The 18154-nt window shown below is 40.4% G+C and overlaps 2 protein-coding genes across 4 annotated transcripts in view; one reads left to right on the top strand and one right to left on the bottom strand.

Annotated features, from left to right (window-relative positions):
* The window catches only part of LOC124120882 (U2 small nuclear ribonucleoprotein auxiliary factor 35 kDa subunit-related protein 2-like), a 15781-nt gene extending 15193 nt beyond the window's left edge, over positions 1-588 (bottom strand). The window contains exon 1 of the mRNA XM_046483778.2: positions 448-588. Coding sequence (XP_046339734.2) covers positions 448-506 — 59 coding nt within the window. The 5' untranslated portion in view covers positions 507-588. The remainder of the gene's footprint in view (positions 1-447) is intronic.
* On the top strand, positions 571-18154 carry LOC124120883 (motile sperm domain-containing protein 1-like). 3 transcript variants are annotated; one of them, XM_048390473.1, is made up of 7 exons: positions 571-694; positions 4222-4413; positions 7736-7811; positions 10810-10904; positions 15300-15437; positions 16569-16727; positions 17919-18154. In XM_048390473.1, the coding sequence occupies exons 2-7, from the start codon at positions 4266-4268 to the stop codon at positions 17948-17950; spliced, it is 648 nt and encodes a 215-aa protein (XP_048246430.1). In that variant the 5' UTR covers positions 571-694; positions 4222-4265; the 3' UTR covers positions 17951-18154. The 3 variants fall into 3 exon arrangements, with proteins under 3 accessions (XP_048246430.1, XP_048246428.1, XP_048246429.1); XM_048390471.1 differs by having other exon boundaries at positions 641-789; XM_048390472.1 differs by lacking the exon at positions 17919-18154 and adding an exon at positions 17842-17882 and having other exon boundaries at positions 641-789.

The following is an 18154-nucleotide window of genomic DNA, read 5'->3' as shown; positions in this document are numbered from 1 at the left end:
AACGACCTATGGGACACACACTAAAAAGCTATAAAATGACCAAGCAATACGAAACTACTTGATGACAAAAATACTGGGATATGAACATGATGGAAAGACCTGATACCATTAGATCTATAAACACTAGGTCTAGGCTACCTGCCATCTAAAACAGCCGAAATAACAGTCACAGAAGAATCTTCTAATAGTTCTATATATTACATAACTTCTAGGCTACCCCATCTCAAAAAATTATTGTCTGTCACTTCTCTGTTCAAAATTAGAATTTCTAGTGTGTCAACATCACCAGAGCATGTATAAACCAAAAAGCATTTTCAACAATATTCTATCATTTCACTGCATCACTCTATACTAATTTCTAAGAGGTTCCATTTGCATTTGTCGATGTATTCCAGTGATCGTTACCAGACACATGAGCATGATAAGGACAAACTGTCAAGCATATACCTCATCTTCTGAGTTGGACAGATTTCTGTTGTCTTATCGTTTCTGTTTACTAATGCCATGCTGAAAATTTGTTGCCTAACTGTAGCACTTCCGGTTAGGAAGTATCGTTACACACGCGAGTACACAAGAACCGATGACGTATAGCACAAGAATAGGTCGAGTGACGTTTCTGACATTCACAACCAAAACAAAGTAGACAGCTGATAGATAGTACTATAATTAGCACTGTACACGGAGCCTGGAGACGGTGAGAAATGCGTAGATAATATACTGCATTGTTTGTTTACATATGTATCGTTATTCCTATTCATTTCCAACTGTTTATGGCCGAGAGAGCACCAGGTAAATCAGAAGCTTATTGAAGTTATTGTCTCAAATATTTCTATGGTCACAGGTCGCTGACCTTATCAATCACACGGACGTTCCGAACAAAATTCGAAATATATTCGGTCAGCAATGTCAGGTCGAAAACACGGATAGCAAAATGTCTGCAGTTACGACCAATTAAATGCATGTGTTGATCTTTCGAATTTGAATAATGTTGAAATGTCAGAATTCTTTGTTACAGAAACAAAGAAATAAATATCTGTTGACTCAGTTTCAGTTGCTGAGGATTTACGCTTCGAAATCCAATGTTAATTATTAAATAGCTTGACTGTCCTGTATCATGTTTACTGATTGGTGACGTTAATTCTGATAGTACCATGATTAACAATGTTGTATTAGCGTTTTTGTTTCATATTTATATAGCCATCCTGTCACTACAATCAACAGCTGACCTGTAGGCCATTTGGCCTAGTTAACAATCAGGTCTGTTATGTCGACAAGATATTTGTCAGGAAGGTTTAACAGAAACTGTGTAACATCCATCAAATTTTAACTGATAGTATCAGCTTAAGTTAGACAATACACGATTTAATACCAAGGATTATCATGTGGGATATAATTGAATTAATTATGATATGTAATTCATATATAGTCCTACCTACATGTACTGGGGTGTATTGATTTAAAATGGTGCATTGCAGTTACCAGTTCATGAGGTCAATATGCTTGTGTCATTTCACTTAGGTACTGAAGCATATGTGGTCATATTTGTGTTTGATCATGTTCCTATGAAAACCTATTATTCTGGAAGGTAAAAATATTCTAACATGCGTAACTTAACTTTGTTAAACATGTTAAAGGTTGACTGACCCATGGGGATTCCAGGGAAGAATATAGCTCCCTAGCAACCTATGCTCGTTGTAAGAGGTGACTAAATGGATTGGATGGTCAGACTCACTGACTTGGTTGATGTATTTTATCGTATCCTGTGTGTGCATTGATGCTCATGATGTCAGTCACTGGATTATGTACAGGCCACTGTCTTATCACGACAAATTTGCTGAGTGCAGTGTTAAACAACAAACATAATATAGGAAGACTATTCTCGATGGCCTTGTGCCCATTTCTAGGTTTACTCTAGGTCTAGATGTTGTAATTAGTATCTTGTGTGAAACTGTAACTTGTATCTGTGGAATCAGGATCGTCATTATTTGTTGGATGAATGTACATCTCGCAGCAGACATATATCAGCCTTCAAAATTAACAATGATTAAGAGGGGGGGGGGGGGGGGTCCTTGAGGTCCCTGTTATAGTATTTGAATCTAGGGAACCCCTAAATCTTCAAGTTCAATATTAAACTTCAAGTTATGATAAGGACCCCTTGACTATCCTACATAATTTAAAACACTATATGTCATCATGATTATGGCATTTGTACAACTTGAATCACTTTTAGACTGACATTTTGCCCAAGACGAGTCCCTTTTAATTCACCATGTGGGGAGACTGGTTTACAATAGGCCCCAAACAACCTATGCAATGCTGTACGAGGCAAGAATAAGAATCGGGTGGTCAGACTCAGAGACTTAGTTGATTACGTCTTCATCGTACTCCGACAATGGGACATTGCTCAATCACTGGTTTGTCTGGTCTAGACTCAATTATGTACAGCTTGCTTTCATATTCCTGAAATATGGCTGAGTGTTGGCATGGCGTTAATCAACAAAAAAACCCCAAAAAAACAGTCATGTAGGGGAAGTGAAGAGATGTTTGTGGGGAGCATCATTAGAAATAGGACAGGTAACACGGTAAAGGACAGGAAGAATTATCATGATTATTGTAATTGTTTAGGTAATTGTTAAATGGGTGCATCTTTTTGCACTGAGTTATATTATAAAATGGTTAAAACAATGTAAAATTGTTTTTTCTTCTGATAACCATGATAACAAACTACTCGACTATATTGCATACTGGGGCACACATGGACAAGCAATTTTGGAGGATAAAAAAAGCATACATTTTGTTCACTCTTGGATAAAAACCTTCATTTCCTTTCAATAAATCAATTAATTGATGTCTTATTCTGCATCATGATGTTTACTGATTGTTCATGCTGCTTTAAAATAAGACCTGTCGGCATGTAGTGAATATAGGTATAATATATTATTGCAGTCTGTAAATAATCGAGTCTCAACCAGACAATCCAGTGATTGATACCATGAGCATAAATCCATACATATGGATACATGACATGCATCAACCAAGTCAGCGAGCCTGACCACCCTATCCCGTTAGTTGCCTCTTACGGCAAGCATAGTCACCTTTTATGGCAAGCATGGGTTGCTGAAGACCTATTCTAACCCAGATCTTCAGGGGTTCATATTTGTTATTGCAATGCAGGTGAAAGGGCACATGACAAGGCTAAAGCATGGGTCCGATATCCTGGTGACAGCTTTTACAAATATTGATGAATTTGAACAAGTTCAACTTTTCATGTGTCAGTCGAGGTGAAGAACTGCATTGACAACCATTTTGCCTTCTGAACATTTACCTTTTGAAACTTCAGTTAGTGGTGGTTAGTGGGTGGGTGTGGCCACGTCACAACCAGGAATAGATGTACACTCCATGTCTTTCAATAAAACATCTAAAGTGAAAGGGGCTTTGGGGATTTATGTTAGTGGGGTCTGTATGGGATTTTCAAGATGGGTTGACCTGGTGGTGTCAAGCCAGGGCTCGATTTAAGGAAGTCAGGTGCATGTTGACAACCCAGCTGCCCCAGACAAAATCAGGTTGCACAACCCAGCTGCACCAGACAAAATCAGGTTGCACAACCCAGCTGCACCAGACAAAATCAGGTTGCACAACCCAGCTGCACCAGATAAAATCAGGTTGCACAACCCAGCTGCACTAGAAAAAACCAGGTTGCACAACCCAGCTGCACCAGATAAAATCAGGTTGCACAACCCAGCTGCACTAGAAAAAACCAGGTTGCACAACCCAGCTGCACCAGACAAAACCAGGTTGCACAACCCAGCTGCACTAGAAAAAAACAGGTTGCACAACCCAGCTGCACTAGAAAAAACAAGGTTGCACAACCCAGCTGCACCAGACAAAACCAGGTTGCACCCTGGTCCCATAAATTTAAATCCACATGTACCCACATGATATCAAGTCCATAAAGCATGGCAAGTTACACATCACAGGAATTAGTGATGTAGTATGATAATAAACTTCAGAGGTATTGAATGTGTTCAAAGATCAGTGTTGTGTGGACAATTAAGGGGCAGAAGTATTGCAATAGTCTCTTGGTTTGTTTCGTAGTATGTATGAGTTAAGATAATCCATACATTAACTATATCCTGGAAATTGATTGTGAATTACATGTGGTACAAGAGATTTGATTTAGCTTTGAATCAATGTGTTAATTAAGATAATCCATTTCTTAAGATCACTTCGTCTGGTCTCTGTCTGATGACGTCGAACAACTCGGGATGCAAAGTCCACCCTCCCACCTAGGCGAGGGGAAACTACCGGTCTTTGTCTTCCCATCCAGCCTCGCATTCTACTCCGACGACCAGGCTACACACAAACAGGTGCTCACCCTCTACAACCCGTACGATGCTGCTCTCAAGTTCAAAGGTACTGGGTGATAACACAAGGTGGTTGTGTAGGCTAAGGCCTTTTATCATAGCACGTCTAAGTGGTATGTACATTCAGTAGGCGGCACAAGGGGTTGACAATTTCAAGCCATAGGTTTATAAATGGTTATGGCTGCAGTAGAAGTCACGGTTGACAGTGGTTTATATTCACATAATTTTTAAAACCTGGTGCTGTTGTACAAAACAACCTTAGCGCTACGACTGTCTTAAGTCTATGTTAAGGTATGGGAGTTACGATCACCTAAGCGCTAAGATTGCTACCGGTATGTACAATGGCACCCAGAAAGATTCCAGAACCTCTTTAATTTTGAACCGTTATCTGAAAGTAACAAATGTTATATTTGGGATAACACTTTCTTAGTAAAGTACAGATTCTCATACTTTTTTGGGTTGAGTCCCGTCTGGGATTCGAACCCACACTGCCAGTGAGGCACCTAATCGCCAGCACACAAAGTCAGTGATCTACCCCACTCAGCCACCGAAGCTTCCACAAAAATGAAAGTCTGACAACTGGTAGTATAGATCACATACTTTGTGTACCCCTCTGACAAGTGTAAATTGCTCCCATGGCCGAAAGCTATGAATTCACAATGCTATTTAGAAAGTGGTCAAATGTAACAAATGTTATATTTGGGATAACACTTTCTTAGAAATGTACAGATTCTCGTAACGTTTTTGGGTTGTTTCCCGTCCGGGGAGAGTAAGAGTAAGATTTTACTTATCTGAAAGCTGATAACAAGGGTAAGCCTGACTCAAGAGTGACTCCATTTTTCTCAAGTGGTGAGTAGTGAGTGAGGGAGTGAGTGCAGTCTGCAACTTTAGCTACTTGTCCAAAGCTTCAGTCTAATAACATTCTGTTTGGTCTAGTAACATCATGGACACTTAGTATTATATTTAGGGTCCATGGTAACATCAGCTGATAATAGTCTACAAAATAACTAAATAACTAAATTCAACAGACAATGATGGAAAGCACCAAGTTCCGTCCAGCCGTCTCGGAAGTGTTTGGAACAGACTGTGTTGTTTTGAGCTGCAGTCAGCCAAATTTCATCTGTTTTGCTGCAGTCTGTTAACAGTCTTGCTAGGCAGACCAGAGGTGGATAGCATGAGCAACAATCCTCACCATTCGGGATGGCGCAGGTTCCTTCATTAGGGAGTCTGCGACGTTCACTCCTACTCCCAAACTTAAGTCTGGTAACATCCTGTCCGTCTTGTGGTCACGTCTCTCATATAGGAATTTTCTGCACTGATAGTCATGATAGTTCTGAATTGTCTTCGAAGTATTCAGAAATTATAACACCAGCTGTTAACTCCGTCATCTCTCTTTTAAATGTGGAGATTTTTTGTTTTTAACCACCAACATTATGTCTTTAGTCAAAATTTCCATAAATCAACTGATAAAAAATAAATGGCCCATATGATAACATGAAAATCTACAGAAGATGATGCTGACGAGCCAAGTTCGGGTTGGCAGACATTATGTGCAACCCCAGTTCCCATGATTTTTGTGTACAGTGTTTTTCGAAAAAATGCTTTTTTCCGGTTCACTCATGAACGAACAAGAAATAACAATCTTGGCCGATGTAATTGTAACTTTGTGACGTGAAATTACCAGACATGAGTTTGTCATTTGATGTGTTTCGAGATGTACTGTCAAAATCGCTTTCTTGAGATTCATTTCGAGTTAATGTTGATCATAAGTTTTCAGTGTGGTTCTGTTTACATGATAAACAAATTAATAGACAGATGTTTATATATTTAAATATCTTTCAATATGTCCAGTGAATGCTAGTTTCCTACCCGTGAACATCAGGGCTACAATACAGGTCTTCAGCAACTCATGCTTGTCGTAAGAGGCGACTAACAGGATCAGGTGGTCAGGCTCACTGACATGGTTGATGCATGTCATCGTATCCCAATTGATCGATGCTCATGATCCCATTCACTGGACTGTCTGGTCCAGACTCGATTACTTACAGACCACCATCATTTAGCTGGAATATTGCTGAGTGCAGCGTTAAACAACGAACAAATCAAGCTAGTTTGCTAAAGACCACAACATACCAGTACCACAGAAGCAATCATAGACATATTAATTTAGAAGATCGAATCAATATATTGCCCTGTTATTAAAGTTTGTAAGTTCCGATTGACTGTCAGAGTCCTGTGTCAGCATGTGTTCATCATATATAAGACAAGGGAGATTATGTTTCAGTATTTATTAATCCCTGCTGACAAGGATGTCGATGTGAATTATGGTAGATGAGTAGGGAAACAACACGGTTAGCATCCCTTGCTTTCAGAGTATATGAGCCAGTACACAGTGCCCTTGAGCTTTGTGAGGCGTTGTATAACTGTACTGATACCGAACCTAAATACAGGAAGTTAATGTTTAGCTGTAAGCAGCAAATATTCGTGTGCTACAGTAGTAAGTGTTATCGAAATGGGCAGATTTCAGTTACATTTGCTCTGGTTTCATTTGGATGGGTCTTCCTATAGCCCTTTCAATACAAATTGCAGTCACCGACTTAATGAAATAAATAACCATTGCTACATCAGTGTCAAATTTTCAACTGATGTGCGTTAGATACTTGCTATCTGCAGGCAGATAAGCCAATGACCAAATGGATGGCAAGTGTTGTTTTCTGAGTTTTATTGGCATCAGAACCTGGAAAATTTGACCCAATAAGTTGAATACAAGGACAAGTACCTGAGGAAAGGTATCAATAATATATTTTTATGTTTATTCTTTGAAACAATGAATCTCCACTTCTATTTATTTCAAAATCATAATTCCTGCAAATAGTATGTTATAAATCATATATAGAATATGATCATGTATGATAAATGAATATATTTGTGTAGTTAGAAATGTAGATTGTGAACAGTCTCTCGTCTTAGATCATGTAGATAGGTGTGTGGGGAGTAGTGTATACAGGTGTATACTCAATATGAGTGTTATATTCAGCACTCCAGGTAAGCTGTGTATTTGAGTCAAATATTTCCTTTAATTCACCATAACCCAATTAATTTTGAGTTGCATGCGTACAAATTCGCATTAACTATTTTTAAAATACCACTTGGTGTATTGTTCCTGGAGGCAGTTGCCCTAGAGCTGTTTACTGTTTTATCTTCTGTGACCAATCTGCCATAAAATGTTTTCTTTCAGTCCTGACCTGCTTGAGAGTTATTATTATTTCATTGATAATTACTGATTTAGTAAGAACTAGGTGTGAGGTTGCAGAAACATTTATCCTATATATTATATAGGTCCTGTTTTCATGATTGCTTTCCCTTTTCAGTCTTGTCGACGGCACCAAGGAAGTACACTGTAGTTGACTCTGAGGGAACCATCCGTCCACGGTGCTGTGTTGATATGTACGTACACTGTGGTTCAGCTTTGTCTTGACCCATGAAGAATACAGTATTGCTCAAAAGCAATATCCTTTGAAAAGGTTAATCTGCAAATGAGTCAAAACATATATACCGTATTCGACGTAATAAGCGCCCCGCTCTAATAAGCGCCCACGGCGATATTTGCTGATATATTGGCTAGTAAACAATCCTAATTAGCACCCCTTCCGATTGATCAATGTACACAAGACTTATTTATTCGTGTATATGCACACTCGTGCGTTATATGCACCCTTGATTATGGGCAATCAAATTCTGGAAAAATATATCTGTCATAAATAAACATTTCAGGCTGTCACCATAAACCAGGAAATTTATCTTTCAACTCTGTTTTTTTCCACCAAAGTAATATTCTAATAAGAGCCCCCTATTTCTAATTTTGAGAGCGTCCTAGGCGCTTATTACGTCGAATACGGTACTCATGGTAATGCTCTGTACAGTGACTGGGGCGGTCGGGTAGCCTAGTGGTTAAAGCGTTGACTCGTCATGCCGAAGACCTGGGTTCAATTCCGGACATGGGTACAATGTGTGAAGCCCATTTCTGGTGTCCCCCGCTGTGATATTGCTGGAATATTGCTAAAAGCGGCGTAAAACCATACTCACTCACTCACTGTACAGTGACTCATCTGAAAATACAATACATTTTACAACACTGAATATACACCATGATATACTCAACATGCTTAAGACAAATAGAAACATGTTCCATTAAGGGGTGTCATTGATTGGAAAGTTCAGTATCGATATACTGACTCAAAACATGTTATGATATATATCGTCATATCAAGTGATACTCATAACAAAATGTATTATTCTGTGTGTATAGAGATAAAATACTCATCTCTAGAGCTGCAATTAAACAACCTCATGCTAAATATGAACCAGGCTGATGCAGCAAATGTTTGAGACTGAATTTTCTGCCTTCTCATTGTCCATCTTTACCATGGTAACCTTATTCACAAATGTAAATGTTTCTGTGACCGTGAATTACTAATTAAGTATCGATATTCATAAATTTGTGTCAATTTAGTGGCAACATTAAAGGTTTATCAATATTGCGATATATGATGGTATCTCTGGTTCAGTTCCTGTTGTGTTGATAGCTGGTAAGAGGGCTGGGACGAGTCCAAATTTATCCACCCTCCTATTACCTGACGCTACCCGGGTACCCACTGCAGGTCTTAAGAGTTGGGAACAAGATGTCTGATTCGGAACTCGGAACTGTTTTACCTCATCCCTGGCAAAAAGTATTTAGATACATGTATCAAACGATCAGATCATGCGTATCGTACACTGAAGTTGACTGAAGCTTCATCTTTACTCAAACATATACAAGTCAAAAGAATGTGTGCATTGTCAGAAAGAATTGCGAAAAATGGTGTAACCACTGAGCTACAGTGAGTTTTTGTCATTAAACAATATATCACACGACTAACCGCAGGTCAGGGTAGTTCTGTGGGTACCCGTGTCCTACTCAGGACCCACCTGACCCGAATACCCGAGTTGCCCATCCCAGCCCTAGCTTGTCATTTGTTTTACTTGTGTTTCCGGGGGTAGAATAGGTCTTCAGCAACCCATGCTTGCCGTAAAAGGTGACTATGCTTGTCGTAAGAGACGACTAATGGGATTGGGTGGTCAGGCTTGCTGACTTGGTTGATGCATGTCATCATGTCCCAGTTGGATCGATGCTCATGATGTCAATCACTGGACTGTCTGGTCCAGACTCGATTATTTACAAACCTCTGTCATATAGCTGGAATATTGCTGAGTGCGGCATTAAACAACAAACAAACAAACAAACAAACTCTAGTGTTTCCCATAGCAGCATCTATCTGTATAAATGTTCTGGGTATGCCCCTGCCACATAGGCTCTACTGAGTCTATACACTGATGTATGTCAAGTAGGATATGCATGATATCACATGTACTGTCACTAGCAACAGCTTGTCTCTGTGGGCAGTGGGCATTCATGCAAACCATGATACTAATAGTTTTTGTTAATGATAAGAGACATTGTGAACTGAATAGGAGTGTGTGCTGTAATGTTATTGGCTGAAAAATGTGATTCAAAGCCTAGAACTCTCCTGGACTATTCACTGTGCATAAATACTTTTCTTGATCAGCGTCTTTCTTCCTCATTTCTTAATTTGAAACCACCTGCCATTTGGGAACACATTAAGTCGCTGTTACATTTAATTGGATCAGTATTTATCAGGACAACTACAATTTTAGTTGGCTCTTTTTTTGCACATTCTGCTATTCTGTGTTATATTTCTCATCATGATTTTTAGTCAATTTTGAATAATTATGTATTTTCCTAGCTGTATTAAAGTCTTGGGATACATTTCAGTGATTATTTGTTCCAGTTACCATGGTTTCACAACTGAACTTTTTTTTTCACAGGACAGGTACTGAATGATCTCTTTGATTTTATGGTCACCTGGCTGTGTTGGTGTAAATTCAGACCCACAGCAGCATGTCATATGTGTTTTTTGAGATTCTTGATTGCCTCAGTGGTCTAGTAAATAGAGCGTCTGCCTGGAGAGTGGAAGGTCCGCGGTTTGATCCCTTGCCACTTCATACCAAAAGACGTTTGGCATGGTATCTCAGTGGGCGAGCACTATAAAATCGGCTTTAGTCCGGACTAGTACACGCTCACTCACTCACCTGCATGCACGTCGCTATATAAGAGCACAAATCTTGAACGCGACGGTAAACCCCATTTCACCTCACCTCATGAGATTCTATGCACCCCACATGACACCTAGATCCATGGTTGATGGAAAATTGAAAATCTAACCTTGAGCTTGATGCCATGTTTGAGATAGAAAAGCTTTGTTGTTGCGAGAACAGGTTTTTAATTCATAGATTATAGCACAGTTTGCTACATATGTTTATGGTGAGTACTGATTTTGTTGTGTCTCTGCACACCTCTGTAACAGTTGTCTCCCTTTGATTGCAGAGTCATCCGCCACATTGATATTTGCATAAACAATGAGGGGGTCAAGGACAAGTTTCGTATTCAAGTTTCGGAATACGGCCAAAAGAAAATGCTAGGTATGGTTAACATGTTTGTTTGTTTGTTCTTAAACACCACACTAAACAATATTTCAGCTATATGACGGTGTTCTGTAAATAATCAAGTCTGGAACAGACAATCAAGTGTTCGATATCAGGAGCCACAATCCATGCAATTGAGATACGATGACATGCATCAACCAAGTCTTCGCCTCTTATGACAAGCATAGTCACCTTTTACGGCAAGCAGGGGTTGCTGAAGACCTATTCTATCCCGGAACATCTGTATTAAGTTACTCTCATTGATCATGGGGACTAGTGATTAGTTGAGTTTTCAGGTCTGAACATGCCCAGTTCCTCATGCTTGTAAGAGATGAGATAATTCAGTGAATGTTGATTAACATCTTTTTTAACAATATTCCTGCTGTAAATAATTTGAGTATCAGCCAGTGGTTGATAGCATGAGCAACTATCAGCTAGCCAGGTCACAAGACTCACACATTGTAACCCAACTGATCTTCATAAGGCTGGTCCTACAACTAACATGGGACGGGTGGTCCTACAACTAACATGGGGACGGGTGGTCCTACAGCTAACATGGGGACGGGTGGTCCTACAACTAACATGGGGACGGGTGGTCCTACAACTAACATGGGGACGGGTGGTCCTACAACTCACATGGGGACGGCTGGTCCTACAACTAACATGGGGACGGCTGGTCCTACAACTAACATGGGGACGGGTGGTCCTACAACTAACATGGGGACGGGTGGTCCTACAACTAACATGGGGACGGGTGGTCCTACAACTAACATGGGGACGGGTGGTCCTACAACTAACATGGGGACGGGTGGTCCTACAACTAACATTGGGACGGGTGGTCCTACAACTAACATGGGGACGGGTGGTCCTACAACTCACATGGGGACGGGTGGTCCTACAACTAACATGGGGACGGCTGGATCTACAACTAACATGGGGACGGCTGGTCCTACAACTAACATGGGGACGGGTGGTCCTACAACTAACATGGGGACGGGTGGTCCTACAACTAACATGGGGACGGGTGGTCCTACAACTAACATGGGGACGGGTGGTCCTACAACTAACATGGGGACAGGTGGTCCTACAACTAACATGGGACGGGTGGTCCTACAACTAACATGGGGACGGGTGGTCCTACAACTAACATGGGGACGGGTGGTCCTACAACTAACATGGGGACGGGTGGTCCTACAACTAACATGGGGACGGGTGGTCCTACAACTAACATGGGACGGGTGGTCCTACAACTAACATGGGGACGGGTGGTCCTACAACTAACATGGGGACGGGTGGTCCTACAACTAACATGGGACGGGTGGTCCTACAACTAACATGGGGACGGGTGGTCCTACAACTAACATGGGACGGGTGGTCCTACAACTAACATGAGACGGGTGGTCCTACAACTAACATGGGGACGGGTGGTCCTACAACTAACATGGGACGGGTGGTCCTACAACTAACATGGGGACGGGTGGTCCTACAACTAACATGGGACGGGTGGTCCTACAACTCACATGGGGACGGGTGGTCCTACAACTAACATGGGGACGGGTGGTCCTACAACTAACATGGGGACGGGTGGTCCTACAACTAACATGGGACGGGTGGTCCTACAACTAACATGGGGACGGGTGGTCCTACAACTAACATGGGACGGGTGGTCCTACAACTAACATGGGGACGGGTAGTCCTACAACTAACATGGGGACGGGTGGTCCTACAACTAACATGGGGACGGCTGGTCCTACAACTAACATGGGGACGGGTGGTCCTACAACTAACATGGGGACGGGTGGTCCTACAACTAACATGGGACGGGTGGTCCTACAACTAACATGGGGACGGGTGGTCCTACAACTAACATGGGGACGGCTGGTCCCTTCATTTCAGGCACTGAAAGTCACTATGCAGAGTTACATTCCTTGGGCATGCTAGAAACTGTGATGGTGGGTTTCAATCCTGGTTCACCCAGATTTTGTTCCTAGGTTTGTCAGCACCACATCTGTTATATTACTGGAATACTGTTCAAAGCAGCGTTAAGACTCACTCACTCACCTTAACAAACACAGTTATTGACAGTGAACGTGATATAGACAGTGAACGTGATATTTACAATGAACGTGTTATCTACAGATAATGTGATATACAGTGAACATATTTACAGTGAATGTGATACTGACAGTGAACGTGTTATTGACAGTGAGTGTGTTATTGACAGTGAATGTGTTATTGACAGTGAACGTGATATTGACAGTGAGTGTGTTATTGACAGTGAGTGTGTTATTGATAGTGAGTGTGTTATTGACAGTGAATGTGTTATTGACAGTGAGTGTGTTATTGATAGCGAGTGTGTTATTGACAGTGAATATGTTATTGACAGTGAACGTGATATTGACAATGAGTGTGTTATTGACAATGAGTGTGTTATTGACAGTGAGTGTGTTATTGACAGTAGGTGTGTTATTGACAGTGAGCATGTTATTGACAGTGAGTGTGTTATTGACAGTGAACATGATATTGACAGTGAGTGTGTTATTGACAGTGTGTTATTGACAGTGTGTTTTTTTCAGTGAGTGTGTTATTGATAGCGAGTGTGTTATTGACAGTGAATATGTTATTGACAGTGAGTGTGTTATTGACAGGGAGTGTGTTATTGACAGTGAGTGTGTTATTGACAGTGAATGTGATATTGACAGTGAACGTGTTATTGACAGTGAGTATATTATTGACAGTGAACGTGATATTGACAGTGAACGTGATATTGACAGTGAGTGTGTTATTGACAGTGAGTGTGTTATTGACAGTGAACGTGTTATTGACAGTGAACGTGTTATTGACAGTGAGTGTGTTATTGACAGTGAGTGTGTTATTGACAGTGAATGTGTTATTGACAGTGAACGTGATATTGACAGTGAGTGTGTTATTGACAGTAAGTGTGTTATTGACAGTGAGTGTGTTATTGACAGTGAACGTGTTATTGACAGTGAATGTGTTATTGACAGTGAGTGTGTTATTGACAGTGAGTGTGTTATTGACAGTGAATGTGTTATTGACAGTGAACGTGATATTGACAGTGAGTGTGTTATTGACAGTAAGTGTGTTATTGACAGTGAGTGTGTTATTGACAGTGAACGTGATATTGACAGTGAGTGTGTTATTGACAGTGAGTGTGTTATTGACAGCGAGTGTGTTATTGACAGTGAGTGTGTTATTGACAGCGAGTGTGTTATTGACAGTGAGTGTGTTATTGACAGCGAGTGTGTTATTGACAGCGAGTGTGTTATTGACAGTGAGTGTGTTATTGACAGTGAGTGTGTTATTGACAGTGAACATGATATTGACAGTGAGTGTGTTATTGACAGCGAGTGTGTTATTGACAGTGAGTGTGTTATTGACAGTAAGTGTGTTATTGACAGTGAGTGTGTTATTGACAGTGAACGTGATATTGACAGTGAGTGTGTTATTGACAGTAAGTGTGTTATTGACAGTGAGTGTGTTATTGACAGTGAACGTGATATTGACAGTGAGGGTGTTATTGACAGCGAGTGTGTTATTGACAGCGAGTGTGTTATTGACAGTGAGTGTGTTATTGACAGCGAGTGTGTTATTGACAGCGAGTGTGTTATTGACAGTGAGTGTGTTATTGACAGTGAGTGTGTTATTGACAGTGAGTGTGTTATTGACAGTGAACGTGATATTGACAGTGAGTGTGTTATTGACAGTGAGTGTGTTATTGACAGTGAGTGTGTTATTGACAGTGAACGTGATATTGACAGTGAGTGTGTTATTGACAGTGAGTGTGTTATTGACAGTGAGTGTGTTATTGACAGCGAGTGTGTTATTGACAGTGAGTGTGTTATTGACAGTGAGTGTGTTATTGACAGCGAGTGTGTTATTGACAGTGAGTGTGTTATTGACAGTTGTGTTATTGACAGTAAGTGTGTTATTGACAGTGAGTGTGTTATTGACAGTGAGTGTGTTATTGACAGTGAGTGTGTTATTGACAGTGAACGTGATATTGACAGTGAGTGTGTTATTGACAGTAAGTGTGTTATTGACAGTGAGTGTGTTATTGACAGTGAACGTGATATTGACAGTGAGTGTGTTATTGACAGTGAGTGTGTTATTGACAGCGAGTGTGTTATTGACAGTGAGTGTGTTATTGACAGTGAGTGTGTTATTGACAGTGAACGTGATATTGACAGTGAGTGTGTTATTGACAGTGAGTGTGTTATTGACAGTGAGTGTGTTATTGACAGTGAGTGTGTTATTGACAGCGAGTGTGTTATTGACAGTGAGTGTGTTATTGACAGCGAGTGTGTTATTGACAGTGAGTGTTATTGACAGTGAGTGTGTTATTGACAGTGCGTGTTGTGTTTTGTACAGGGAGGAAGGATGTCTCCTCCGTGCTGCTGCCGAGGAAGGACAGTGTTGTGCCCCCGGATGAAGACTTCCAGTCTCTTCCGTCTCACACAACAGAGGGCGCTGACAGTCAACAGTCCCTCGCATCACGACATGGACATGGTAAGTATGCTGCACAGATAAATAAACATTTGAAGATGACAGACTTTATGCATTCTTAGTTTTACTGAAACATTGATGAAATTAGAAACAGAATTTAGAGCTTAGGTAACATTGTCTGAGCTAAGTTGGATAAACAATAGATAAATGGGTTGTGAAAACAAACATGTGAGTACTGACAATGTCAATTCTGCCTCAAGCAATGGTTCATTAAAGCGTTATTTTAGAAAAACAATTTGAAATGTCACATTGACATTCCTGTATGATCATGTTATTGCAAAAAATTGAAGTGAATGAAAAAGGTTTTTTGTAAGAATAAGAATAAAAACACCACAAAAAACTATACTGAAGTTATTATATCCCAGAAGAAGTATAGTTCATGCAAGTAGCATCTGATGATTAAGACCACTGGCCAGTCAATCAGTGGAGAACCCATGTGTGTCTATAGTTCCGTTGTGTTAGCAGATGCATAACACAGTCTCTTAAGGTGCAAAATACACCTAACAAGATGACCACATTACCAGTTTTGTCTTGAGAAAACAAATTAGACTTGTATGTCACAGAACCTTTCTCCAAGCTGCAAACATGTTCTATTCAGAATGGCCAACTCCAGAGTTGACTGTTGTCATGGTTACGTAAGTTAGAACTATTTCAGTTGGGTTGGTGCAGGTGCTATGTTTACACCACTGCAGTAATGTTTTTATTACATCTGATGAAAATATGTTGCTTCTTACTGCAAAATAAACAGCTTACGTCTATGAGGGGAATGATACACTGCTTTAACACTCAGAATATTAAGGCTAAAAAAACCCAATAGTCTTGTACCGCGCCACGTTTCGTTTTTATTTCCATTCACAAAAATATAAATCTTTAAATATTCCGTATCTCGAACAGACCACCCCGGCAGTTAATTGCTACAATACTTAGGAACAACATGATTTCCCGGAAATTATTGTAAACAAAATTTGGTTACATACTAGCCTGAACACCCCAAAAATCAATAAAAACAACAACAAAAATCGTCCGTCTGCTCATTAATTTCAAAAGCCATTGCCTGAGAACCAATTCTATTATTATATTTTAAGCCTAATGTTGATTGCGCTGCATACTGAGTTATGTGACTGTTTCCTCCAGCGAGACCGGCGGGCTCGGGGCCGGGCTTCATAGTGATCTGTGCCGCTATTGCCTGCATTGTGGCCCTAGCCATGCCCTCCCAGGGAGAGAAAGAATCACGCCTGCCTGAATACCTTCATGTGTCTCAGCAACAAAAGCTGATAGCTGCATATATACTAGGTGAGTAGTCACATATATATATACTGGTTAAATACCTGAATATACTAGGTGAGAAGTCACATATATATACTGGTTAAATACCTGTATATACTAGGTGAGTAGTTACATATATATACTGGTTAAATCCCCGCATATACTAGGTGAGTAGTCACATATATACACTGGTTAAATACCTGCATATACTAGGTGAGTAGTTAAAATATACTGGTTAAATATCTGCATATACTAGGTGAGAAGTTAAATATATACTGGTTAAATACCTGCATATACTCGGTGAGTAGTTACATATAAACTGGTTAGATACCTTCATATACACTAGGTCAGATGGGAAGCTGCACATATACTGTAAAATCTGAAAAAGTTTTGGGCCATAAAATTATTGTGAGTAACTAACAATAGCCTTTAATTGCATCCTGAAAGTTTTGCGACACCCCGTTGCAGAGATAACCAAAGATTAAAGCTACTTTTGCCTGTGTTATTTGTTATGAGTAGGAAGCGGCATATACTAGGTGAGTATCAAAACACGGGCTGTGTACTCGCAGGCAGATGACCACGGAGTATGCTGATGACTGTGTCGGATTAACGAGACTGATTAATGAGTGATTTCGGTAATTCGTTGCAAATTAGGGGCGTCGGAGTCAGAGTGCAAGACTGTCGGGTTAACGGGTCTAAATAGCACTGATTTAATCGGTTCCCATCATTAGTGTCGGATAAAGCCGATTGTCGGATTAACGAGACTTGACTGTATACTGGTTATTTGTTGTGAGTAGGAAGCGGCATGATGAAAAGGTAACAGTGTCTGCCAGAGCTTTTTTAAAACTGTAAGTGAACGTGTTGTGGTTGACAAGGAAGGTTGTAGCGTGTTAATCCAACACACCCAGCAAACAGACACTTATTCACATGCTTTATATTCTGTGTCAAGTTGCAAGATCCATTAATTATGAAAAGTGCAATTAACGGCTTTGAGAAGGACGCTCACCTTGCCTGTACTATTTCTGTTTTACACATAATAATTATGTCAACAAGAAACATACAAGGATCCTTTGATCTTAGTTTTCCTGTAGACACCAACTGGCATGTCAAGTCATGAAAGTGTATTTTTATTTTCCTGCAGGTTTAGTTACCATGGTGATCCTGTAGACACCAACTGACTTGTCAAGTCATAAAAAGTATATTTTTATTTTCCTGCAGGTTTAGTTACCATGGTGATCCTGCGGGTATGACGCTGGCTGAAGTAGGAGTGGTCGTCCCTGCATATCTCACCCCCACATCTCCACACTTCCCCGCCCCTCACGTCTTTCAGTTCATTCTTTTAATTAGTTCACACAGATCAACTTGTAAGTTTTATGGTTTGATATATATGAATGCTTGTGTAAGTTGTGCTCTCAACTGTGTGCAATAAAGATCAATGTGACTTTTCATGCCAA

This window comes from Haliotis rufescens, unplaced genomic scaffold, assembly GCF_023055435.1.
Source record: "Haliotis rufescens isolate VD_foot unplaced genomic scaffold, xgHalRufe1.0.p SCAF_9, whole genome shotgun sequence".
Classification (NCBI taxonomy): Eukaryota; Metazoa; Mollusca; class Gastropoda; order Lepetellida; family Haliotidae; genus Haliotis; species Haliotis rufescens.
The sequence above is the reverse complement of the archived record's forward strand: the minus strand, read 5'-3'. Positions and strand labels throughout refer to the sequence as shown.

Bases quoted from the DNA above. Each gene is read 5' to 3' on its own strand.
- LOC124120883 (XM_048390471.1), top strand. The intron at 7,812-10,809 runs GTACGTACACTG...CTTTGATTGCAG, and splicing joins CCACGGTGCTGTGTTGATAT to AGTCATCCGCCACATTGATA. The intron at 10,905-15,299 runs GTATGGTTAACA...TGTTTTGTACAG, and splicing joins CGGCCAAAAGAAAATGCTAG to GGAGGAAGGATGTCTCCTCC.